This window comes from Tachysurus vachellii, chromosome 4 (assembly GCF_030014155.1).
Source record: "Tachysurus vachellii isolate PV-2020 chromosome 4, HZAU_Pvac_v1, whole genome shotgun sequence".
Taxonomy (NCBI): Eukaryota; Metazoa; Chordata; class Actinopteri; order Siluriformes; family Bagridae; genus Tachysurus; species Tachysurus vachellii.
In genome coordinates this window covers 13,170,591-13,197,560 of record NC_083463.1, presented here as the reverse complement: position 1 = coordinate 13,197,560, position 26,970 = coordinate 13,170,591, and the positions used below count along the sequence as shown (strand labels likewise).

Sequence of the window (26,970 nt, the reverse complement as noted above, 5' to 3'; positions counted from 1 at the left end):
ATTTAGATGTTTAAAGGTGCAATCCTGTTTTTGCAAACAAGCAGAAGAAATTCAGAAGATAATTTCAGATATTTGAAGATAGAATATTTGTTATATAACTACTGAGCGTGAAGTAATTATCATATCATTAAACTTAATTGTCATGTTAGGCCTTTAGGTTTTAGATGGGTATTAAGTGACATCTGCAGTTTAAACTTTGAAATCAATCTGTGTTCAGCTTGGTTTTATTAGCTGACAGAGTCTAGCTGTGACCGGTGTGAAAACTAAATAAATAAATTAGAGTACATGTCAAACAACAGTATTTGAGTCGACTTATTTCACAAAGTTTTATATAAAAGTGTAAGTACCCTAAAGGAACCTTTATGCTCTTATGTAAAAATTCACATCTGACTAAAATGAAAAGCAGAAGAAATGACCTCAAAACACCAGTATTGAGTTCTTAATATCTGGATTTAGTCTAACTGTGCACTGATTTTTATCAGTTCTCTGGCACATTTCACAGTTTACAGACATGATTCAGAAGCTGTATTTTTTCTGAGTTGCTAACAAATACTTTTTACTCATTCAAGAAGGTAATAGTGTGAAACGGGTGAAGGGTGGGTGAGTACTATAGTATACAGTATATATATGTGTGTGTGTGTGTGTGTGTGTGTGTGTGTGTGTGTGTGTGTGTGTGTACACACATACGGTTCAAAATTAGTAAAAAAACAAAAATGGTCACAACGGTCAACTCAACAATCTGATCATTTTCAGTTGGAAATATTCTGACTTCTACACAAACACTTCTTCTCCACACAAATTCAGATTTCAGATATAGATATAGATACAGATCTCCAGAAAGTGATGTTTTACAATACACACAAATTTCACCCTTGATTGCTGCAGATGATGCTGGACCTGAAAACGTTGCATGTTTTCAACATTTAAGGAACTTATTTGTTGAATTACCTAAATTTGATGCATGGACACATCCTATTAAAATACTTTAGTTCAATTTGCTTTTGAATGTTCATTTGGAGAGCATTAGATCTTCTTATTTTTATACAGGGTAAGACTTTATAGTAATTAGGACGACAGGAGACAGTTAGTATGAGTTTAATCCATGTTTCTGACCTAACATGTACCTGATATGGACCCTTTGGGTCTTCTAGTGTTTCCTTTAATCTACAGTCTACTTCAAATCTTGCGGTTGTGGCTACCTGAAGAAATTCTTTTATATGTGTCAGTGTGAACAGTGTAATTTCACATGTTTAAAGTTCAAAAAACCTCCTAGCCACAAGAGCATTAGACATCAGGAACTATTGTCAGGCAAAGAGGCATGGAGTGCGTTTCAGTTATCGAAGTTTCAGTTTATCACAAAGGTATTCAGTGGGGATGAGGTCAAGGCTCAGTGAAGTTCTTTCACTCCAGTGTTCACAAACCATGTCTTCATGGAGCTCTCATTGTGCACAGGAGCATTGTCAAGCTGGAACAGGTTTGGACTCCTTTGTCCCAGTAAAGTAAAATCTTAATGCTACAAAAATACAAAGAGATCCTATGCAATGGTTTGCTTCCAACATTGTGGCAGGAATTTTAATAAGAATCACATGTGTGTGTGATGGTCAAGTGTCCATATAATTTTGGCCATTTAAAGGTATTGACTTGTTGCCTGCTTGTAGCATGCCAGACACTTTAACCACAAAAGACTGACAGCTGTTGTTTCAAGATGCCCATTTTATTATGAAGCAGAATATTTGAAATGAATTGAAATGATTACATTATCCTGGAAAATGACTGGTAAATGTAAATTGCCATTTTGAGATTTTATACTGGCTCTGTTAAAAATATTTGATGGTATACTTTCTAAATATTTCAGTTTGAATGCACATGATTATGAATTCCATGTTTACATGCCAGCTAGAGAACACAGGTCCTTATATTTAGTTTCAGCATAGATTTAGACAACAAATGTATATTTTAACTGTATGTTTAAAACTTATTTAAAGCATAGGCTGAAAGCAAATATTTCATTTAAAAAAATGGCAGCGTATTTATTGCCTAGTGCATAGACTTTTTCGCAGACAGCAGGACTAATGTAAATTATAAACTGTGTATATGTGTGTGTCTATGACTGTGTTCAGAAACAGGCATGGATACGTTCCAGGGGGTCTTTGTCCCAAAGTTTAGCATCCCAGGCCTGGAACCAGCCAGTGAACGTGGGCGGCTCAATGCCTTGCTTTATAAGGCTTACGGGAGTGCCACGACGGCCAGATGGGTCTGAGTTCACATAGTCTTTAGCTGGAGAAACAAAATACACGGAAAATTATGATGTTTATCTGACACAACCGGTTATATTTTACTGCTATACTTTAATACCTTCATATTGCAGTGCAAGCTAGCATGTGAGGGAAGCATAGAGCTAACAGTTCTGCAAACTGCAAGTCGATACAAAAACACATTTATTTCAAATGGCATGAAGTTATATTCCCAGTAATATCCCATTCACTTTCGTATCTGGTTTCTGATACTGAACAGCACTTAATTCGCTATAAAAAAAAATATATAAAAATTATGCAGCTGATTCAAACCCTTTCTATTCCATGCTGTCTGGGATAACTGTTACGAGCAACGAGCCGCCGTCCGAGCGTCACCATAGAGACGCGTCCCCGGAGTATTAGCACGCTTCCGGACTGCACTTCCCATCAGCCATCCGTCACTCTGATTACACCGCCACCTGATCCTCATCTCCGCTCCCTATTTAACCGCACTTGAACTTCATACCAGTGCGAGGTCTCGACTTGTCTTTGTACTGTCAGTCTGAGCGGTTTTCCTGTATTCTGATTTCCCGTTGCGACACTGTTTCCAGATTCTGACTTTTCTGGTTGTTTGCTGCCTGCCCCGACCTTTTTGTCTGTTCTCGATTCCGATTTTTGCCTATCCTCTGATACTAGTGTTTTTGCCCGTCCTGATTTCTGCCTGTCTGACTTCGTTTGTGTATATTCAATAAATTGCTGCAAATGGATCCCCAGCCGTATGCCTCCTCCTTACAATAACAAGATGTCCTTCCTCATTCTTGTGAATCTCATCAGTGTTTGCTAATTGGTAGATTCTGTCCACAAAATAAGCCAGTTAGAACTACCTTCTTATGAGGTTCCTTTTACAATTTAAAAAAAAATGAGTATTCCGGGTTCATGAGCCTTGAATAAAGACTCTTGAAGGCTTCAGAATGAACAGCAGATGTGCACTAGAGGAGATTTAGCAAGCAGTAGAAATTGGCAACAAGAAAGTACTTTTTTTCTCTCCACTGTTTGCTGAAAACAAATGAAAACTATTTCTGCACATTCCTGCCCGACCCTCTAAAAGTTTTCTGATTGAATCTAGAGCACTGGATTAAACTAAAAATCTACTGGTCATCCAAAAAATCCCAACTTTTTTTATTTGTGAACATCTCTCTAACAAAACAACTGCAAATCTCTTACACCCTCAGCCCTTTTAAGACAGTAGTATAGCATCAGCAGTACCTATTTTATCTGCGCCGTTCTTCTCCACTTCGTTAGCATCGTTACCAATCCAGATAAAGATCTGAGGAGAAGAAAAAAGGCAGAACATTGAACCAGTAGTCTGAGTTATTAATGCAGCAAATGGGGTGATGGGGACTATATCACTGAAGTAACCGACATACAGGGATAAAGATTTGATTGTATGTGCATAGGTACCTGGTCCCAGGTATCCAGAAGCATGACATCATCTGTGGCCAAATCAACCTGAGTGAACTCTCCTGGCACTTCCTCTACCTGAAAACAAGACAGGAAAGAAAATGAGAGTGGGGGATGTATGTAATAAGCATTTCACTTAACGTCTTTTACTCAGTTTTGCTTATTACTTTTCATCCACCAATTTGGGCAGCTGTGTCAATGTAGTATGTAATTGATGGCCTACTTCTAAGAACTTACTATGAGACGGCCGGTTTTGTTGGAACAGCCAAACAGACGAGGTGGTTTAACTGTCTTCTGCAAACTAGTAGAGGTCTGATAGTCCTTCTTTCCACCAAGAGCAAGCCAAAATCCAGCTGAGAGAGAGAGAGAGAGACATTTTAACAAGCAATAATATTTTTGGACCAATGGATTTAGTTAAACAGGGCTACTACTGATATGATTGCCAAATAAAAAATGCCTTACATTGTGTTCAAAACAGGATACTTTTAATGAATGATTTTTTTCCTCTATTAAAGATAGTGTTTCATATTTAATATATAATGGTTCCTCCCTTGAACATAATGTTTAAGGAAACCTTAACACAGGACGATTTGATAAACCAACCAATATATTTTACGTATAGAAAAATGTTCATTAAATAATTTTTAAAGGCACTTGTTTTGAATGTGCTACTTGGTGAATGATCACCTGGTTCCTTCCCCTCTGCCACTTCAGTAACGCTGCCACCCAGGAAGCTGCAGATGTGTTTGGCAGCATTCATCTCCCCATCTGTGGCCCCAACTCCTTTCCACAGAAACACAGATTCTGGAGTCTTCAGCACAAACACATCATTGGAGTTCAGATTTTCAGCACAGGGCTTCACCTGAGAGGAGAGAAGACACCTTTTAATGCCAGTTTTCTATCTCAGATAGAGATTCAATGAGGTTTAACAGATTGCACATAATGGTTGCAACACAGAATTAAAATAATAATAAAAATAATAAAAATAATATGCAATACCTGATGTAAAAATACAGACAGTATTTATTTCTACCACTATGATGTGATGGGTGTGGCTGACCTCAACAGTGCGTGTAGCTTGGCTAGAGCTCTGCCGGATGTGGAAGAGACGTGTGCTTGCTGTTTTGCTCTGCCCGCCTTTTCGTGAAGTCCCACCCAAGAAAATGATCATTGGTTTGCTTTTAAACAAGCTCATCAGATGGGGTGGTTCCTGGCCTTGAGTGACACGGACCTGCAAAGGTGATCACACAACAGAGCTCAAGATTATACATCTAGGATCATGGATTTATCCTGAACTGATTACCTTAAACAAGCAAAAATATTTTTGCTTATAAATGTGGATCTGTTTGAAAATGCAGGTTTCCAGCTATTAATTATTGTGTTCAGCATGTTTCTTTTTCTTCATTTTTGATGTTTGGGTCACAGGTTATTATACTGTATATTCTGCAGGAATGTTGCGCGTTACTAAAGCAATTTAGTAAAGGGCAACATTTCCTGATTACTGATAGTGTTTAAGATTCCATAAATCCACACATGAAGAGATCTAAACAAATGTCAAATATGTTTTAGGCTACATCTCCATTCAGTAGGGACAGAATACCTTTAAGTAATAATATAAAAGTTTTTCTAGGGTACAAAGATGTCCACTGCTGATAGCCAGCAGCAGATGTAAAGGTTGGCATTATCCCAGTTGCCCATGTACAACTAACCCTTGATTCACAAACTATGAGAGGGAGAGAAAGAATAAATGCTGAAGATATATTGAATTTCTGGTGCTAGTATAATGAAGCACATGAAGCACAGAATCTCTTATCTATACAGTCAAGACAAGACTGACCTGAACAGGAGATCCTCCCATGGAGTCGTCCAATTTGACCGTTAAAAAGGCAGAGGCGGCCAACTCATCCTGTGTGCACTTCAGCCCTTGCCTAGAGCAATCAGAATCAATTTACAATACCAATCAATGTTACAGTCAGTTACAGAGAAGGTCAGTTAGCATTGTGACTTATGGCTTATGGCTTTCTCACCAGGTATAGATGATATGCTGCTCTCTGCCTCCCTGTTTGTAGCTGTAAAGGATCAGATAGCAGTCACCTCCATAGAAATGACCGTGGGTGGATGGGTCCACAGGAACCTTATCCCCACCCTCAACACGCCACACCTGTAAAGGTTTGATTTAGTTTAGTTAATGAAGATGTGGCTAATAAGCTGAGAAGTTACCTCAGTTGTTAAATGAGACAGATCGCTGAATTCACTGCTGTCGAGTGACAGTACGTCATCAGATCAGAATGATAACAAGTTCAGAACTCCAGTTACCTTTAATTTAACTGTAAATATACTGCTCAAAACAGTCCCAGTCAAAATGTTTAACCTAGAGTGCATCTTGAAGTAAACATACAAATGTGTGCATGATGCTATGCATCACATCCAGGGTGAATTTCCTCTTTATAACCAGTGTTCCTGGATACATTTTGACTCTAGCCAGGATAATGTGGTTACTGAAGATGAATGTATGATCATACAGAGGTTACAGAGCACATATAGTGTTTCCTGATGATATCAGACAGATGGTTAAAAATGTCCCTTCAGACTGCATATAGTGACTTGCACTACTAGTTAGAACAAACACTGACCCTAATGGTAGTGCAACGTCTGTACAAATCCAGTTGGACACAAAGTACTCCTATAGTTAGGATTGGCTTTACACCTGGCTATGAGTTGAATCATGTTTCAAAGTGCAAATACATTTGTATGTGGTAGAATTGTATTCTGACTTACCTGCACCTTGCCCGAGCCGTCATCCACCATGCCGTGTTGCGCAGCCATGGCTTTGTTGGAGTGCAAGCTGGATGCATCAAAGGGGATCTGCTCCACTCTAGCAATCTTCCCAATAGTGTAGGCCTTCCCAGGTCCCATGGTCTGAGCTCTATCCTTCCAGTTGCTGAAGAACTGTTTAAACAGTGTGGTCTCACTGCCAGCAGGTAACACCTGGATCTAATTACAAATGATCAACAGATGCTGTCAGCTAGACTTCAAACAGACGTTGACAAATCTGATTTGTGAGGAGCTCTGACTGGATTTTTACCTGGGTCTTTTTAGGGTAGTTATGGTCTTTGATAAATTGCCCTGCAGCATTCATGCCTGCCTTACGTTCAGCTTCACTGGATTTGGGACCTGAAGGGTACAAGATGACAAATGAGCTCAGTTAATTTTAAGTTTAAGTTCAGTTCCATCCTCGATTATGATCATGCACACTTTTATTACATTTCGGATCTTATCACACCTAAGCAAGATGTGAAAATAATGAAACTGAACTTAGTATCATATGATAATGCTAGAAAAACCACCAAGTCTATTTTTCCAGGCTACAATGAACAGTTTTTTGTTCTACATCTTATATACTTTTCAATCAGTCAGTTCTCTAATAAAGCCTTCACTGTTAAATCAGGTGAAGCACAAAACACTGTAGTTCTCAGAGCTTCCAAGAATTCACACCACTGAAGTAAACTTGGCATCAAGCTTATAGGTGGTCATTTCTAACTTTTAAATCTTCTAGACTATGTAACTTATAAGAGAAACAGCACGACTCACCTTTCCACAAAAAGATTTTTCCATCAGCTCCATTGTCAAGGATGTAGCATTCACTGGGAGAAAGCATCTCCTGTTTGAATGGGCTGCTCTGAGCCACCACAGAGGTCTTCACGGAGCCTGCAGCATCAGAAACCTAACACACCCCCACACACACATCTATATATATAGCTGAAAGATATAATGTTATTAAATGGCTACAAATTGTTGTGGAAATCCTGGAGTCTATCCCAGTGGCACGGGGATCAAGGTGTAGACAGAATGGACAGGGGGCACAAGCACTCAAACATTCATGCACTTCACAAACCTACAACACGTGCCTGCAAGGCGGTGGTGGGAATTTAACTCCCCACCCTAGAGGGGCACTAACCCCCTGAAATTACAAGCCTAATAATACTTACATAATAAATGCATTAATGAATTAATATTAATTAAAATACACTATATACACTTTATAGTGTTTAATGGTTTTAGGCTTTCACTTTTTGTTATGCATTTGATAATTATAATTATGTAATTTAAATCATATTTATTTTATAGTTGTTACTGTTTACACACACACACACACACACACACACACAAACACAAACACTAAATGTTTTACCATATAAAGTATTCCCTTCTTGTTAGCTTGGTCGACTATCTCATCATCAGGTCTTCCTGCTGGGATCTCAGGCTTGGGCCCAAGTACCTAAAAATATGCAGCATGAAGCAACATTTCCAGGAGTTTTATCAACTAAGTGTTTTCTGCAGTAAAACCCACACACAGCAAATTCAAGAGCTTGTATATGTATTGAGTGGAAAAGTCTTTAAAGCTTTAGGTAGTTAATTGTGGTTTAAGAGAAATTCCTAACAGACTATTTATGTTATAATTTACTTCCATGTCCAATTCTCTTGGAAAATGCCTAAAAACAAAAAAATCTTGAACTGCATTTGTGTGTTGGGTTTTTATTTGATTAATGTTGCTTACAGCAATAATGGCCTCTGGCTCAGAGCCCTCCTCAACCATGTGCAGCTTGGCACGTCCATTACGCTCATTATCACGGATGTCAATAGCCACCTGAGATGCTTTCAAACGTTCAAATCGGTTACAATCACTGCCACACCACTGATAGATGTCCTGAAATGATAACACAACAACATTTCAAATAGTTAATTATCATTAATTTATTGCAGATATGTGATTAAAAAAATTGAATAAATTAACCAGAATGATTACAAACTGATTATTGATTACTATTGTAGTGTCCCTCTGTCCTCTGTAAAGCTGTGAATGCTATTTGCTAGAACTGTATAGGCTATTATAGAGCAATGCTATGATTCTAATTTTTGAAGGATCTACTACACTGAGCAAAACTTTTATTTAAGCTTTCTTAATAATTCATTCATATTAGAATTAATTGTAGCATTTGGAGTAAAAGCTACAGTTTAACATGCTTAGAAAACACTGGATGAAACATAGACGAGCAATTAGTTCCAGTGTAATAATAAATGATCATTAACGGTTTGATTCTATTTTGTGTTAAATATATCAATCTGTTACCTAGACATCAGAAAACAAACAGTACTAAGGATACTTGTGCACCAAGCTCCTGTATTTTGCTTTGTGACACCTGACCTTGCCCAGGTCGACGATGAAACAGTCTCCGCGATTAAAGCTGTTCCATAACAGAGGAACTTCAGTCGCACGGATCACCCTCCGCCCTTTAACATGGAGTAATCTCTTCACATCCATGTCGTTGGTCACCACGTGTTGAAAGCCAGAGGCCACTCCACCTTGCTATGTGTGACGAAAAAGAAGCATCACTGCAATGGAGACTAAAACTCAAATCAGAAAAATCTGCTGCATGAAAAATTTTTAAACTATTAAACTCCCTGTACTGCATATATTTTCTCCCACAAAGGAGATCCACTCCCATACACCTTGTCTGTTATTCAACTTGTAAATCAATTTACATTTATTCAATACATTACATTTACCACAACATTTTAATTTAACAGTGATGTTATGCTGTAGGCTCAAACTAACAACATCCAAACTATCAGAAAAAAGAAATGTCTTACATCAAACATGTTGCATGTTAAGTTAGAAAGCTCACACACCTGCATGAGCTTTTAGATGGCATGTAACAGTAAATCAGTTCACTACATATACCTTTAATTCAAGTGTTTCAGGGTTTCATCAGTGTATGTGTGAATTTATAGATTTTCACTACTGCAACTGTTGATTTAACTTTGTAGATGTGAATAATTACAGTTGGATTTACTATTTATTATTCCATTAGTGACCCACAAACACAGTGCTCTTATTTTCCAGTGGACTAGGTGCATATATTTACTAAGCTAGACTCTGCCACTATTGTTCATATAAATGGAAAGTTCACAGAAACTGAAAGCAGATGTTTCAAAAGTCTGATGATTCATGGCTGTAAAACCACCATGGAAACTGTTGGTAAGAGTTGACAGAGTGGAAGGACATTACATATTTTTGCAAGGATCCACTCAGCAACAAGGCGATAAAGGTGGAGTATCTCTCTGCTCTGATAGACCTCTGGAATGAGGATGTTAGTGCAAGCCCAGGCTTGGCCAAAACCTCTACATTAATATTTGATCTTAGACTATAATTTCACTGTTCTTTCCAATGTGCAACCATTATTGCATTATGCAGTAACCCATGAACATCCCATACTTTTCATCTTTAAGAAAGTTATTAACTGACTATGAATTAATCAATAACACATAAAAATGTCTTTACGTGAATGAGAAATCTAATTCTAAGTGGTCTAGGTTTTGAGGGCTTATTTTTGCATTATTAAAGCATGCCTTATTAATTTACAAAAAACAAACCTACATCTTTAATCTAATACTTATCTCGGAAAGAACTACATTTCAGTTTGAATGGTATAAACAGAATATGCCACCTTATACTTAACACCAGACTTGAAGTAGCTGAGGAAGGTGAGGGACTCGTTGTTCTGGACCTCACGAAACTGAACTGGACTTCCACCCAAGAAGTCATCTAGTTGGGTAGCAAAGATTGCTGCAGATCCACTTTCATCCTGGGAACACTCATCCCCTAAGCAGACATTAATTTTTTGTTTGGTATGATTCCATTATTCAATATATTCAAATATATACAAATATATCCATATCTATCTATCTATCTATCTATCTATCTATCTATCTATCTATCTATCTATCTATCTATCTATCTATCTATCTATCAAGCTATTCTGTATGATGTTTGGTCTGTGGAACTAATAGTGGTTAATTTGTTGCAATGCATAAAATCATGCCAATTCTGGTCAAGAGCTTCAGTTGATGTCCACATCAGACATCAATAATGGATTCAGTAATGTTTCATGGATATTTTGTGCCAGGAGGTCTTTTATACTAGTGCCAGATTTTTCTTTATTCTGATGTTTGATATGAACATTACCTGGAGCTCTTGACTTGTATCTGCATGATTGTATGCATTGTGCTGCTGCCACATGACATACAATGAGATAACGTAATAAATATGCAGGTCTACAGATGTTCCTCATAAAGTGGGGTGAGTGAGTGTATAATTGGACAGACAGTCAGACAGACAGACAGACAGACAGACAGGCAGACAGACAGATGGATATATACATTAGATACATGGAGGACATACAAAGACAGAGATAGTCTCACCAAGCCACATGTGGATGGCATAGGATGGAGCAGGAGTAGTATAGAGGAGGATGTAGGCATCTCCAATATAGAAGTTGCCATAGAGTTGCTTTGGTACTGGCACCAGGTCCATCTTTTCCACCCTCCATATCTGTAGGCCTGGCTGTTTTCCTGCAGTCTGGAACTCCTTGTGGACCACCATGATTACTGTAAATAAGAATAAGCCTTTATTTTGTCATATATATATATATGCACTTGGGCTACCAATACAAACAATTTACCTTCCCACAAAGTCAAAAGACTACATACACAAACAAAACTCCTATTTTCATAGAAAACATTATAATTCAGATTTAATCAGATGAACGCATGATGGTATGAATCCCAAAGGGACAAATCCACTGGGGAGATGTGATTATCTGTGACAAACATGAATGTGCACCTGCTTAGTTAAACATAGATAATTACATGCTCAGGAAACATCAGGGAAGTTTTGGCTAATTTTCTCAGCATCAAAACAACAAGAAGAATATTAAGTAAAAAAATGAATGACTAGACACTGAAAAAAATACCTTGACTAGGTCATTTAAGCAATCTGCTGGAGAACTCTCAGGCAACATGAGAATTAATAAAAGCATTAGATAATGTTTTAGTACAGACAGGCAATGTTACAAAGGTGGAAAAAAGGCAGATTAGTTGTGAGTCTTTACAGTGTATAATAACATCAAGTTACCTAACAATACATGTTGATTATTAGAAACCTGAACAGACTGTATATATGTGACTTGGGCCTTTTGTTAAAACCTGTATTGCTGGAATGATAGGTGCAGTTGATTTTGCATATAACTGAAAGCAATCAACACTATGACCACGATTTTGGGAATCTATTGGAGGATTTTTGTTTATTAGGTAGCATGTAAATCACAAAAATGGTGTGGACCAGAAACTGAACATTTGCACTATTGTAAATAGTGCACTATTTGACAAAATGCACTATTGTAAAACTAGAGGATTGTGTTTTACGGTATCAAAAGCCAGCATAATATAAAAAAGGGATAAAGAACATTTTATGAATCATCATCAACAAACATCAGACAACAGAAATGATTGACTGTGGAAAAGAAAAGACCTTGCTCATGAAACCTTAGAGGAACCAGGCTCAATCATCTGGGTGGCTTATAAATAATTTCTTATCTATATATAGTCAAAAAAGTGGCGCTGTTTTAACAGGAACTTATAATCTTATGAGCAATATATAATTATGAACATCAATGCATTGTGATTATGCAGATACAGAAATTTTGATTTATACTTTGATCTATAAATCGAATCAAATTACAGTTTGAATTATGTAAATTAATGTGTTAAAAAGAAAAGAATAAAAAAAACAGCAAAGTGAGTCATATTTCAGAGCTGATGTCCCTTTTGGCAGGCTATAAAAAATGGGCTGTGGGATGGAAAAACCTGTTTTCTATTTTCCAATTTTGCAAATCTGGCAAATTAATACCTGCATGTATACATGTAATATTTTAGTGTCCTTTTCACTATATTGTCAAAACAAGTGCAAAAAAATCATTTGTCTGGAAATTTGAAATGCTATACTGACAACGCTGTAATTTAGAATAGAAATAGATTCATTTCAGGCATTAAGTCATCAAATTGGTGATTGTTCAGCTGAATTTATTTATTTTTTCTTTTCAGTATCATTCAACTACATCGTTTATCGTAATGTATGTTGTAAACAGATTCACAAATGCACTCTCTATGCAAAACAGAACAGATTAATTGTTTTTTTTCTCACTAAGCAAATGAATCAATTCACGCAGAGTTCGCTCGAAAGAACCGAGTCGCGAATCAGTTCATAAAAGAATCACAATAATCACCACGACACGAGCTACGCCTTCTTCTGCTGTTTGTACTACAGGAAAAGAAAATATGAAAAAGGAAACACCCTTTAATATACGTTGAAAAAGGTTTCAGGAAGTCTCACGGAAATTGCTTGAACTTATAATAAGCCATAATAATACTAAATGTACCGAATAGAAAAACCTAAAGAAAAAAAAAAAAAAAAAAAGGGAACCTACAAAAACTGTTTTCTTTAGTGCAATGTAAATTTTACCAAAACCTTTTTTTGTTTGCTGTTAAACCAAGACACCAAAGCTCCCTGTTGAGCAGAAATGAGTATTCATTATTTTTTATAACTTGCCTGTATTGTTGAAGTGAGTGACTGCTGGATGTGGATGGAGAATCTGTAGAGGTTTAAAAGCCCCACCTTCAGGATCACTGTTTATAAGGAGGAAGTGAACAGCCCTCTAAGTCTCCTCCTCTCCTTCTAACCTTCTGCTGAAAAATTCAACTTGATCTGACCAACACCCAGCTTCTAAAACGTAGGCTGAGCTGTAGGTGCTGGATGAAAGGTCCTGAATTACCATTTCATATGCAACATTGATTAATTAATAAAGAAGCTGGAAGATAATTGTCCCCTGTGCTTTTCATTTGACGCACCAAATGCTATTTTTGACCATTTTCTACCAAGTCAGTTTATTCTAAGATACAACTGCAATGTCATTATTACAAGATAAAGAAAACTTTTTAAGAAAACCTTTAATAAATCAGCATTATATGGGTTTTGTATATAACACTGTGATATCGTTTTGGCTATAACGGGTATGACTGATCATACATTACAATATTTTTTTTTAATTTTATTAAAAGTGCTTGTTATTTTTTTAAGTAAATGTTTTATTGTGCTTTTCACAATTTTCTGTGGTTTTACATTTCAGTTATATAATATAATGTTCAAATAATGTTACAATTTTATTTTGATTCACATGTAATTTCACATGTAATTACATAAAAAAGGATATGAATATGTGTGACATTTTTCAAAAATGTATATTATCAGCAGGTACACCTATATACTCAGCAAGTCTCTCATTTTATCAGGTACACACGAAAGCATGTAAGTTTCTCTTTAATCTTCTGCTACTTCTTTGTATACATTCTATATCTGCACTATTACCTTCATCTCCCTTCATCCCCATAATTTAAGGCATTGCTCTTGCCAATCCAAATCCACCACAAAGTCTGGCTTCAAATGTAGATCCGAAAAGCGGTTCTCTTGCATCTGGTCCAATTCCATTTAAATTGTTTAGTTTCAACCTTTTGATAGTTCGTGTATGTAATCTATCTTCTTTTAATATGTCACATCAGGTGCCCAGTGTTGTTGGAGTCTGCTGCACCCATACAAGCATCTCACACACTACGATGTATTGCGCTGTTCACCTCCTAAATAATATCTGGTCAGGAGCGGTCCTATTGTGAAGTATTTACACTTAAAATCAGGGTAAAAGGGATCAAAAAGTGAGTAATTGTATGAAGTGTACAATTATGTGTTTATCTTATGTGTTCTTATCAACTAACAACACAGTCTTTACTGCTAAAAACAATTTAGAGAGATGTAGCAAATACCATACCAGAAGGAAAAGGGAGTTACTATGACTCATAGGGAAATTACTTTTGCTGCTTTAGGAAGTGACCATTGAATGCAAAAATATGTGCATGTTTTAATGATCATAAAAGGGAACAAAAGTGTTCTAGAATAAACAGTTCCTTTTAAATAATTAGAATAAAATCACTCTCAACTGAGTAAAAACACAGCAAATTAACCTAATAGGCATGTTGTGTGTGTGTGTGTGTGTGTGTGTGTGTGTGTGTGTGTGTGTGTGTGTGTGTGTGATTGAGCAGTGTGTGTGTGTGATTGAGCAGTGTGTGCAATGAGTAGAACAAGGAGAGGTTTAGTGCCTAAAGCCCTCACAGCAATCTCAGCACATTCGGCTATTGTGTCCTGCTTTAGTTACACACACATGCACACACCATGCACATGCCAGTAATTCCATTGCCAAATCATCTGAAGGCATGATTTAATCAAAACTGTTCACTGTCAGAAGAAAATGTATTGTTCAAGTTTTAGTCATCAAAGTAATGAACAATGTATAAACAAATGTGAATGTACAACATTCAATGTCCAGTTCAAATACAAATCAAATTCAAATTAAAACACTTTTGTCACATTCATAAACATACACGGTATGTTATGTAGTAAAATATGTTTTATGACCGTTTCTTTTAGTAAAAAGAGAATAAAAGGATAAATAAGGAAAGAGAAAATAAACAATAAACATAGATCTATAAATCTTAAAAAATGAGAATAAATAACAAATACAAAACATAAGAATAAAAACAGATCTGTGCAATGTGCAATGAACGGGGTGGGAATGCGGATAAGTATGTTGTATATAATTTATGTTGTATATAATAAATTATATACCACATGCTACATGCAACATACAATATAGTTATGCAGCATTAAATCAACGCAATTGCATTCTTATTCAGACAAATCTTACACAAATGCTTTAATGAAAACCTGAACAAGAGTGATGGCAAAAGATATGTGAAATCATTTTACTATAGCTGATTAAGAAGATGCCTATATTTAGATATCAGATTGCAGGGTAAGCCATGATTCAGCACCCTGATGCAGAGCAGGTTAAGAGTTTTGTTTAAAGGCCAAACACTGGCAGCTTGTTGTTGCTGGGGATTAAACCACTGATTTCCTGACCAGTAACCCAGAGTTCTAACTGTTAGGTAGTAAAACACTCATAACATTTAGTTACAACCTTGCAGACTATCTTGATGGTGAACCAGGCCTTTGCAAAAGAAGAGTTCTGAACCTGCAAAAAACATTAAGCCTCCACATTTCCAGTTGGGGCAGTGGAAATTTACTCTGGCTTCAGGCAGCACCATTCCAGCTACTCATATTTATTAGTCCACAAGAATGCACACTCCCTCGCAAACGGCTTAACACTGTATGTTTTGCTGTTCTCACACCTGCAGACAATGAGAATCATTTAACCGCCAATAAGAACATGGTTATGAAAAACACATCAGTGTATAAAGATGAGTTTCATAAGAATTCAACCTGTGATCTTTCTTTGAACCTGTGGATTTAGGAGCTTATTCTGAAACACATTTAGGGCACAACGGATCCCAAATGCTTCTACCTTTATCTTTTCCTGTCTGTACTTCAGTCACATTAATACAAGCAGCTATCATAACTGGAGATCCCACTGATGCCACATCTCATTCATTGTGCTCCAACTAATTCATGTACAAATCTTCAATAAATTTTCCATTCTCAGTTTTATATACTAGGATGGAATCATGATGTAAAACAGTGTATTTGTCCAAAATGTTTTCTGACAATAGAGGAAAAAAAAGAAAAACCTCTGAAAAATGTCTGACAGTTTCTTCATACCAGTTTTCTTCATTTCAATGAGACACATGAGAGAAATGATTGCAACAGAACTTAAAGCAGTTAGCCATGAGCATTGTCTACTGGATTGAGAGTCAGAGTACAAGCTCAGGCAAGTACAAGGTTAAGTTTATATCTAGGATAAGAAGTGTTAACCAATGTAGTCTAATAAAACTTTTGTCCAGTGTTTCAACTTAATTTTCTCTTTAACTACAAGGTGATGTGTTGTGCTAGCAGGAGAAAGGCTTTGTGTTGGAGTCTGTGATTAATCCATCTAGTTAAATTCATTCTACCATCAGCTAGATTGTGGTGCAGCAGTTAGATTCAGAATGAGTAACTCACGCTATAGTTACAACACTGAGGTGTGTCACCACTGTAAACTGCGTTTCATTTGTTCATACTGTAAATACCAGACAAACACACAGGTGCTGCCAAACCTGATCTGTTGAACCTTAAGTGAAAAGAAACATTCTGCTTTTAAAATCAGGCAAAACACAGACATAATTACATAATTGCAGATTGGCTTACTGAAGTGATTGCAGAAGCTAAAACAAACCATTGAAAGACAAAACATCTGAACCTTTGTGAACATTGTGCTTCCACATTTACGATGGGGAAAGTGGAAATTTACTCTGTTTTTTGACAGAACCATGACTACACACTTACACCCCCCATACAAATAGCTTAGCATTGTATGTCTTGCTGGATTTGATTTGTTTTGCTGGATTTTTTTTTAACTTAAAAACACCCATCACAACCAAGAGCTTGTTTTATAGCAAATAATCTTGATTCTAATGCATTTTCCACAGAAAGGTTGAGCATCTATTGTAAGATATATTAAAAAGATTGGGAGAGAATGAACTTTTTCAGGGTGCAGTGTTAAACTACACTTTAAACTACCAAAAAAATAAGTACTGTAATTTTATGTGAAGGAATACTATTGCTGGTCTATGACTCAGTGTCTAATTTCCAGTAAATACTGTCTATAGTAGGGAGAAAGAGAGAGAAAGAGACAGATAAGCATTAACTTGTACCTGGTTATTAGTATAGTAAATATGGTGTACGTGAGATTCTTTTACTGATATAATGTTTTGGAAACACAGAAATGGCATATGCTTAAGAATGTGCTGCTAGTCCCATATTTAGCTTATTCTCAGCAGTTTATGCCTACTTGAATAAGGAAGTCATGGCATTTGACAAACCTACTGGCTTAGAAATACTATAGCAGTGACTAAATCTTTTTTCTAGAATATTCTGGCTGACAGACTACCCACATAATATGTCTATATTAATATATAATATGTTTAATATTTATATTGTCTGATTTTCATCAGCGATCATTTGAAGACTTCGGCAGGAAGGAATTGGTGTTGGACCAATCAGTGGTGAACTCAAAGTTTGTGAGGACCCATTATGTTGTGTCTTGTATATAAGAACAGAGACATCATTCCATTTATAGATTTAATTTATATTAACAATGTAACAGACACACAACATATAACACATTAGTTTCTCAGAAGTTCTCGGTTACACAATTATAAACTGTTGTAGAAATTACGTTATTTACATTTACATTATTTACTGTCCAGTGTCACCCAAATGAGGATGGATGCCCATCTGCACCTGGTTAGTCTCAAGGTTTCTTCCTCATATCTTCATAGATGTTAGAGATATATATAGTAACTTAATTTTAAACTTTAATTTTCTTTTTCTTCTGTTGCTACACTTCTGAAAGGCTGCTTTTAGACAATGTGAATCGTTAAAAGTCCAATACAAATAAATTTAATTAAATTGAAAAATATATAATTCTAATCTATAATCATATACAGAAGTTGTTTTCACTACGTTTTCATAAATCAACCAGTGTCGAATTTAATTAGTTCAGTGTTAGATTTGATATACTGCCTGCTATTCTCATTGCTTTAACATAGACTGTGATGTTTTTGTACATGGATTTTAATGTCACTTACCCATCAGTGTTGGAATTGAAATTGAGGTTTATGCAGCCAGCTTGAGGTGAACAGTAAAAGGCTCATCTTATTGCTAACATTACACTTATCTTTATAACTCTGATTGTCATTTGTTTACTTAACCTGTCATTGTTAGACCCTTTTTATTTTATTGACATGAAAAATCTTTTCTCATTGACCCACTGTATTGATGGTATTGACCACAAGAGGTCCCCAGACCCCAGGTTGAAAAACACTGTAGTAAATCTGCTAGTTGTCTTTATGGAACTAGGGAGTGTTATTGTAGCATTACTAGTAGTTAGCAATGTGTACACAATTCTCCTTTTATTTAAAATGTAGTTGTTCAGCCACGACATGCTTGATGTCCCATGGTGCCATTTACCTTTTGAAATGAAACACAAGCAATGCACATAATCAAATACAAACATACAAGCTATAGACAATATGAAATAAAATTGAGGCATAGAAACCTTTATTATTGCCACATATACATTATAGAACAATGGAATTCTTTTCTTCACATTTCTCAACTGAGGAGGTTGAGGTTAGAGTGCAGGGGCAGCTGTGATACAGCACACCTGGGGCAGTCAGGGTTAAGGGCCTTGCTCAGTTACCCCACAGTGGCGGCTTAGTAGTGCTGGGGCGTGAACCCCGATCATCCAATCAACAACCCAGAGCACTAACCAAATGAGCCACCATATTCTCTAACCTGACATCTCTGGCTGTCTTTTTTTAGCTCTGCCTACAATCAAGCCAACTTATTCTCTATATTGACATCGTAAACGATTTATATTATAATCCTCTCTTTTTTATAGCTAAATTATAAACATACAAACTTCATTTCAGTGCAATTTTATATGTACATTTGAGCAGTGGGATCCAAAATTAGAATTAAATCCTAAGTCCTAAATTATGAATAATTTAGTTCATATACTGTTTACTTAAATCTAGCATTATGAAAAAAGTAACTGTATGAAATCCATGTATGAAATTAAAATCTCTCTGATTATTATATTCACGGATTGTTTACTTCAGTGTTCATAATGATTGTGATATTCATCTATAATATATAAAATATATATTTACAATTTACTTATGTTTTTTTGCATGAGAAGTGGCATATATGTGTTGATAAAAAAAACCTTGTGTGCTGTTTGATGAAGGTTCTCATCTGTTTCTGACTGATCTTGTTCAACTTTTTTTTTCTCATTTGGTACAACTTGCCCTTTTAGTGAAATTAAATACTTGTTTATATTTTATACATAAAAACTTAAAAAAGGACTCATTGAGAGGATACCATGTGACTATCACACAAGTGAGAAGCAGAAGACTTTATCTGAAGCCATGTGAGGCCAAACTTGCAATGAAATTTAAAATTACAAACAATTGTATATGATCAGTGATTATGACAACCATTTCAAATCATCATTAGTCATCCGTTATATTTGGGAGAACGGCCAATATTTTGGGCAAATTAAAAAGCCGCACTGCATATGGAGAAGATGTTTCCACAATTTTATTTAGCCAGGAAAAAAAAGTTTTACTTTAATACGTGATTTAAACCACCGTAAAATATATATTCATTTAGTTGAATACTATTGAATTTAGTATTCAGTATCTGTTTTATTCTGTTCAAGCTGCTGTTGATCTAGATCTTTGCAACACCAAGCATGATCCTATCCTGGGTGGGACAACAGTCTATCACAAGGCATGATGCACACGCAGACACACTCATTCACATCTCAGGTGATTTAGTGTAGCCAAACTATGTTCTCACATCCACACATGCAGAAAAGTCCATGCAAACCTTTTCACAGACATTAATCTGACCTCAGGCTCAAACCGAGAGAGTCTGGACCTGTGTATTGGAAATTTATATTGACACAAACCACGTGACATTAAACCTTTTACAGTTCTAAGAGAATTGACGTAAATATTAACAACTGGCTAGAAGAAGTGGGTCATTTTCAGCTCAGCTGCATTGTTATCCATGCTATCCTTTGACAGGCATATTAGTAAAAGCTCTGCTAATTAAAATGATAATCTACTTTATAAAATAAATTATATTTTGTATTTCATTTTAATTGTATTAATTTTATTGAGCTGGATGAAATTGACATTGCATTGGTGACATTTTTCATTTCAACTGGTCCTTAAATATCATATAATTTACTGAGAATTCAAGAATTCACACTGCTACTGATGAATTAATTGTGTCAGTATAACTAGTCACTGTTAAACAATATGCTCCAGTAAAATCAAATGCATAGAAAATTTTTACTCTCTTCAAACACAAGAAGTGTCTATTGACAAAAATGTTTTTTTTCCAGCACACAGTTGCTCAGTGACATCGAACATTTGCAGAGTTGTACATTTTAACCAAACAAAATATATAAACTATTCCAAAACATAACTCTTCACACACAAAACAGCAAAGTGTTAACCTTCTTGTAGACTGGGAGGTAAGACCCAATCACTGTCTTCTAAAATGCAGGTCAGATCAGCAGGAGGATTGGTGCTCAGAGCCTCACCTAAGCTCAGCATTCAGTTTCTCCATGGCTGCTTGGCGCTCTTCTGCTTTCTGCTGTGAGCGGCGCAGGACATCTCTAAGCACCTGCAGGTGGTCCAGAGTGTCCACCAGCTCACCACGCACTGTCTTCATTTGACTTTCCAGCAGCTGTGTCCTGTGCAGAGAGTTACGCCGCTCTCGCTTACTGCGCTGCACCTTCTCCTCCAACTCAGACACTGACAGGGAAAAGAAAATACACTTCATGTATTACAATGTAATGCACTGAATTTGTGAGACAAGCTTCAGAATAGTGCAAATATTAATACACAGAGGCACACAAACTTTAAATAACGATAACAGATTTTAAGCAATCATTGTCCATTAAACAAAAAATGAGAGCTTTGATACAGACCCATGTTGTCCTCAAAGGGGTTTCCTTCTGCACCCATCTCAGTCTTTTTGTCTATCATACTTTTGGTCTCCTGGAGCATTTTCTCCATCTGAGCCAGCTGTGAGGCTTTGGCTCCGCTCACCCTGCGGATCTTCAGTAGCTCCCTCTCCTTCTCACTCAGCTCACTCCGAGGCTTACTCATGTCCTCCTGAAGCTGGCTGCACGAACAGCACCGGCACACACACTCCAAGTCTCAGTAGGATTAGTACTCAGAAAAAGGACTCAAAAATCCTAATACTAGGATTAAATAATCAGCGGATAAAGTACCAGCAGAAACTGTTACTGTTTGAGCTGAAAAGCAAAACAACTAGGACTATACTGTATAGTATCTCTCACTGAACATCAGTATATCAGATAATATATGAAGGATTTAATTACTTAGCTTTACCAGTACTGTTAAGTAAGTCTCTTCAAATTTATAATGTCTTTTATAAACTTCTGACACTGTCGCTATCTTTTTGAACCTCTTTAGTGGAAAATGCTTTCTGCTTAAATACCTAAAATTCAACAAAGAAAAAAACACTGACAAACAAACTGTGATCTAATGGTCATGGGATCTGCCTCATACTAGGCCTCTGGCTAACTGATTGCATTAACCCTTAGAATGATCAGAGACACAGAACATGCTCATCTGACAGAACTGTTTACGCTTCATATAATTCTGTTTCTATGCAAAAGACAACAAATGCTAACACCAGCATTCTTGTTACATTTAAGAATAAAATGTCCAACTTATTCAATTAGAAGGTATATAAACCTAACTGTATAATCTACCCCTATTGTACTCAAAACCTGATGGTCGATATTAGATCAAATTCGCTGGTGTGTCATCTTTACACACGCTTCATTAGAAGGGATATGTCTCACAGAAAATTTGGCCTTTTGTCCATTTTGGTCAAGATCTAAAATTTTCATACATTTAGTGAACTAAAAACAAAAGGTAAAGGAAATGTGCGTGTTTAAAAATATAAAGAAAGAACGACAATTAGACTAATAATAACAAAAGTATTTACTGTATACAAATCTAGAACAGTTCAGAACCTTCATTAAAAAAAGAGCAGTCTATAACGTGAGAGACTTTCACCATGTCTCTCTGGTGTCTCTCTGCCATGTCCTTTTTTGCTCTCTGGAACCTAATTCTCTTTCTCAAACTGCTGCTCCATCCACCTAACTTGCCCAGTACAGGAATGTGGTTTATATTTAGCTGAGGACAAAAAAAATCAAATGCTATTCAAGATGTTTCTTCAAAGACGATCAAAGGTTGCCTCTATAGTACAACATGACTGCCTTTTAAAAAGTACACTGGTTTGTCACATGAAACACCAAAACTTTAACTTGCTGAAACCTCTAAGCCCACAATGAGTTCTTATAAACCTCTAAGCCCACAATAAGGTTCTTATAAAGTTAAAAAAGAGACGCATTGAATATTAAGATCTGGGCTGCTTGGGAATCTTATCTTTAGGCTATGTCAGAGAAGCACACATTGCTGATTCAATAGAGTCTTTGTGAATCTGTCTATGAACATTTTACAGACTATAATATACTACTAACTATCTTTCAGCAACCACTATGTTCTGTGACTTTTATTTTGCCTTATTATACAACTAATGTTTACTCCAGCAGTTAAAGGAAAATACACTGTTGTCACAGTGAAAATAGCAATACTAGCATTAGTTTAGTGAAAGTGACATTTCTATGAAAGCAAATTACAAAGTGTCATGAAACCACGTGTGCTATGGAACTGTGATAAGTGAGTAAGCTTACAGACGGCTGTATTCCAGGTTTGACAGAGGGGTTGTGCCAGAAATAATGCCTTTCAATACAAGCATCAGCTGGCATTATGGGTATTCTGTAACTATCAGGTACATTAAGCCTACTGTGTTATATTGTGCATACCTGCAAACTCACAAGAGGTGAAAAAGGTGACAAGGTTCGAAATACCCCCCCCCCCCCCCCCAAGAAAAACTGAGAACTTAAAATGAAGCACAAGAACATAAAGGGAAAAGACAACATTTGCTTCAAGTGAAAAAAGCACTTTTACCAAAAATTTCTTGGAAATAATTTTTCTCTGTACAATTTGAGTGCCTTGGAACCAGGGGCGGATTTTTTTTTTCTAGACCTTTTTTTAAAAAAACTATAAGTATAATTTTTACTTTCATAAATAAACAATAAAAATTACGTTAAAATGCAGGACATGTCGTGGATGGGAAAGAAAATTATTTATCAGTTTGATCCAAGAGCGATTTTGTTACTTTGCTTTTACGCGCGCGCGTTGTAGTCTTTCAAAAGTGCGTTATTTGAACGGAGAAGCACAGGTACGCGCAGCGTGCACGCGCAGTCAGAGCTGGATGCGTTTATCTATAATGTTAATCGCCGCAAACACGGCAACCAAAAGCAGTGAAATTTCACTATTCTTATTACCAGAGTTGTCATATAATATATAATATAAAACTCTTCTTGTTTTAAATTCTCACTGAGGGCTAAAACCCCTAAAGATGAAATCCTAAAACCGCCCCTGCTTGGAACCTTAATAAATTGATGAACACAAATATATAAGACGCGAGGATGATTGAGACGTGAGGCGTCATCTGCTTACTAGTGCTTCACACTCCAGTCCAGTTGGTGGCGGTGAATGCACCAAAAGTTGGTTTGCCATCCGCCATAAAAAGTCATTAGAAGTAGAGACGCGAGGCATCAGCTTGATAGATGGTTTACTACGCTGCGTCCAAAACCTACGGTATGGGGTCAGGATTGTTTCGTTATTCTGAATAAATATACTATGATCCACAAATAAATAAAATGGGATTTGCAAATAAAAAAATTATTTATAAATATATATTTCATTGTATTTATTTGTGAATGGCTTCCTGCTCATTTGTGTACTTCGCCTAATTATTGGATGGATAATTCAATCCCCCCAAACTAAAAACTCTTCGGATCTACACGATTCACACAAATGACACATTTTGATTAAAAACGGCGAATTTCGCCGAAAAGCGACTAGTTTGCAGGTAATGACAACTCTTGAAACTCTCAGTCCACAGCATAGTGAAAGGGGCGTCATTTCAGACTCATTGAGTTTTGGGCAAAGGCTCCAGCTCAGGAAACATTACAGGACAAAAACTAAACTACAGTGTTGTTTTAGAGGCATTAGAAACATTAATGGACATAAACATCATACTAGAATAATTTTGAATGTTAAATGAATGTGATGTTTTAAGAATAAATACTGAGGTGACTTGGGGTACTGTGTGTTGAGTTATGAGAGTTCTTGCAATTCTGCATTAGCCTCTATTAAAGATGTCAGCAGATAGACGTCTTTCCAAATTTCCTCTAGATGTGAATGTGTCACATCCATCTGGAACATTTCACAGATCCAACAACAAACTTAACCAAAGTATAAGGACATTGCCTTTCTGAGGCAATAAAGCATTCCACCCAAATGTATTTGGAGGGTCATTACGTAAATTTTGTCCAAATAAGCGCACATTAGCGACATCTGGTGGTCAGTATAACCAAATATAGTATAACGTACAATTCCTAGTAGGATTCACATCTGTGTATTTCAATGGTATATTTCTTGGATAAAATCCAAGCTCTTTCCAGGAGTTGCGATCACCTGCCTTGTTCTAAAATTCGGTCAAAATTCAGACGGAAAGCACAAAACAGTGCAGATATTTTGAGGATAGTGGAGTTTAAAGTATGTAGATGATATTTAGACGTACCTCAGAGAATGTATGGAGAATGAAGGATGGAATCAGATTCACTCACTTAAGTTTGTCCAATCAGTTATTCAGGTTTTGTAACTCCAGCATACACAACATTCATTAATTATACCTTACTTATTATGTCAAATTTTGGTCCGAGACTTGACAATAAAAAAGGCAACAAATTATAACCACACATTTTATTACATAGAACAATGGATGTAAAGCACCGTACTTACTAGATATACTAAATCTTTTTTCAAAGCCATTGTCTAACAACAGAAAGTGCAACAAGTATGCATTTTTTCCATTTTCTACAAAGATCCAAGCGACACCAAGTAAAACAGTATAACTCATACAAAAAATGTCAACATGCAAATCAACATCAAGTCCACTCCTTGTTAAGTACCTTAGAAGACATAGCTTTAAGCAAAATAAATTAATATACAGCCAAAAAAGGTTACCTGTCGTCCCTTAAAAAATAGAAACATCCACATGTCAGCATAGAGGAAAGGAAATGCCGTACTCCAAAATGGCCTACACAAAAGTACGTTCATCCTCATCAGTGGTGCGTCTCTAGCTCCACGATGGTCCACTCTCCCTGCGGAGAGGCAGCATCCTCCGGAGAGAAGCTAGTCACAGTGATGCTGGTGGTCGAGTCCTCCATTGGAGAGATGAGCTCAGCCCAGCGCTTGAAACCTTGAATATCTTTCTCATGATGAATAAAGGCCTGCTCGTTCACACAGTCCCGAGACAGGGACAGGGTCTGCTTGATCAAATACTGAGCCAGGTTCAGATCCTCGGGGACTGGGTTTATGACGCCCAGACTCGACTCCTGTTCAGATAGAAGCTGCCGCAGCAAGCTCCAGTCTCGTTCTGCAAACTTAGTGTTCTGTTCCTCCTCTCCGTTGTCCGCCTTTTTCTTTTCCATCCCCTCTTTGCCCTTATGAGTCTTGTCCTGAGGTTCTTCCTTGGTCTTGTTTGTGTCCAAGCTTTGCTCGAATGCCTCTCCCACGTCCATCTCGTAAATGGGGGACAGGACTTTAGATGGGCGCCGGTCATGTGTACAGCTTTGATCCAAACTCTCACAACCCTCAATGTCCCCTAAAAACAATTCACAATACTGCACAATGACCAACTGTTTAATCCATACATGGGGAGTTCAGCACAGACTTTTTCATGTCTCATGTTCTCGAGTTTGAAACGCGAGTTTGACCCCTAGTGCAATATGTATATAACAAATATTTGTACATTTAAGAGAAGTTTTTACTTTCTTATTCCCCACTGTCATTTAGTCAAGACATTGATTAAAACATTAGTTTGGCCAAGAATTTAGTGTGCACAATTTCCCCCATTCCCTGAACATAGATAATCAGCAAGAACCTGTTTGGTGCACAAGCAAAAAATAAATAAATAAATAATAAATTGTTGATGAGTCACTAGTAAATGTCAATCTTTTTTTAAGTTTTGCCTGAGAAGATGATCTGACAATAAGTCACTGTGACAGATTTCTGCTACTGTTTTTATCAATTGAAATGCTTTGGTCATTTATATAAATAACATAATAATAATAATAATAATAATACACAAAACATGTCCTGGCTGATCGACTGCATTTAGGTTAAGGGGGAAACTGTCCGAGTTGGCGAAACTGTCACTTTAAATGACAAGTGGTTTACAATGAACCAGATATGGAGCATGTCAGAACTTTGCATGATGAAGATTGACAGCTGCCATAAAGGTGATGCACTAAGAAAAATCTACATCAAATGTGTCTCTTTTATCCACATCTACTCCACCAACCAAAGAGCCATGCTTTTGCCAGTGCCTGTATGCATAACTCAGTGACATTCAAACACAGGAGAGAATAGTGATCTGAATGCATACATAACCAAGTACTGCATTTTTTATAGCAATATAAGCACACACACATACAGAGAAACAACCTTACAGAAAACTGTAATTTATAAAAAAAAAAAAAAAAAAAAAAAAAAAAAAAAAAAAAAAAAACATTAGATGTAAAAGTTTTCCTCTTTCAATAACTGACAGTTAATTGCAAAATATGTGACATGCTGGCAA

General features: G+C 36.5%; 3 protein-coding genes across 6 annotated transcripts in view; all 3 read right to left on the bottom strand.

The window, feature by feature from the left end:
• Positions 1-1,693: 1,693 nt before the first annotated feature.
• Positions 1,694-13,258, bottom strand: scinla (scinderin like a). Its single transcript, XM_060867832.1, has 17 exons — positions 13,144-13,258; positions 10,959-11,144; positions 10,205-10,359; positions 8,902-9,063; positions 8,254-8,403; positions 7,888-7,974; positions 7,287-7,419; positions 6,781-6,869; positions 6,474-6,689; positions 5,723-5,856; positions 5,533-5,623; positions 4,756-4,926; positions 4,383-4,557; positions 3,933-4,048; positions 3,696-3,773; positions 3,501-3,561; positions 1,694-2,277 (listed from the first exon to the last, which is right to left on the bottom strand). The coding sequence occupies exons 2-17, from the start codon at positions 11,137-11,139 to the stop codon at positions 2,117-2,119; spliced, it is 2,160 nt and encodes a 719-aa protein (XP_060723815.1). The 5' UTR covers positions 11,140-11,144; positions 13,144-13,258; the 3' UTR covers positions 1,694-2,116.
• Positions 13,259-20,751: 7,493 nt separating this feature from the next.
• On the bottom strand, positions 20,752-21,427 carry si:ch73-389b16.1 (coiled-coil domain-containing protein 18). Its single transcript, XM_060867255.1, has 2 exons — positions 21,146-21,427; positions 20,752-20,969 (listed from the first exon to the last, which is right to left on the bottom strand). Exons 1-2 carry the CDS (start codon positions 21,324-21,326, stop codon positions 20,752-20,754), a joined length of 399 nt encoding a protein of 132 aa, XP_060723238.1. The 5' UTR covers positions 21,327-21,427.
• Positions 21,428-25,087: 3,660 nt separating this feature from the next.
• btbd8 (BTB domain containing 8) overlaps positions 25,088-26,970 on the bottom strand; it is a 31,795-nt gene continuing 29,912 nt past the window's right edge. For all 4 annotated transcript variants that reach the window (XM_060867820.1, XM_060867819.1, XM_060867821.1 and 1 more), the window contains one exon: positions 25,088-25,995. In XM_060867820.1, coding sequence (XP_060723803.1) covers positions 25,454-25,995 — 542 coding nt within the window. In that variant the 3' untranslated portion in view covers positions 25,088-25,453. The remainder of the gene's footprint in view (positions 25,996-26,970) is intronic.

Coding starts and splice junctions, on each gene's coding strand:
- scinla (XM_060867832.1), bottom strand. CDS start 11,139: ATGGTGGTCCACAAGGAGTTCCAGACTGCAGGAAAACAGCCAGGCCTA. Junction 4,927..5,532: donor TGGGAGGATCTCCTGTTCAG/GTCAGTCTTGTC, acceptor TCACCTTTGCAG/GTCCGTGTCACTCAAGGCCA. Junction 4,558..4,755: donor AAGCTACACGCACTGTTGAG/GTCAGCCACACC, acceptor CTCTCCTCTCAG/GTGAAGCCCTGTGCTGAAAA.
- si:ch73-389b16.1 (XM_060867255.1), bottom strand. CDS start 21,326: ATGAGTAAGCCTCGGAGTGAGCTGAGTGAGAAGGAGAGGGAGCTACTG. Junction 20,970..21,145: donor CCCCTTTGAGGACAACATGG/GTCTGTATCAAA, acceptor TTTCCCTGTCAG/TGTCTGAGTTGGAGGAGAAG.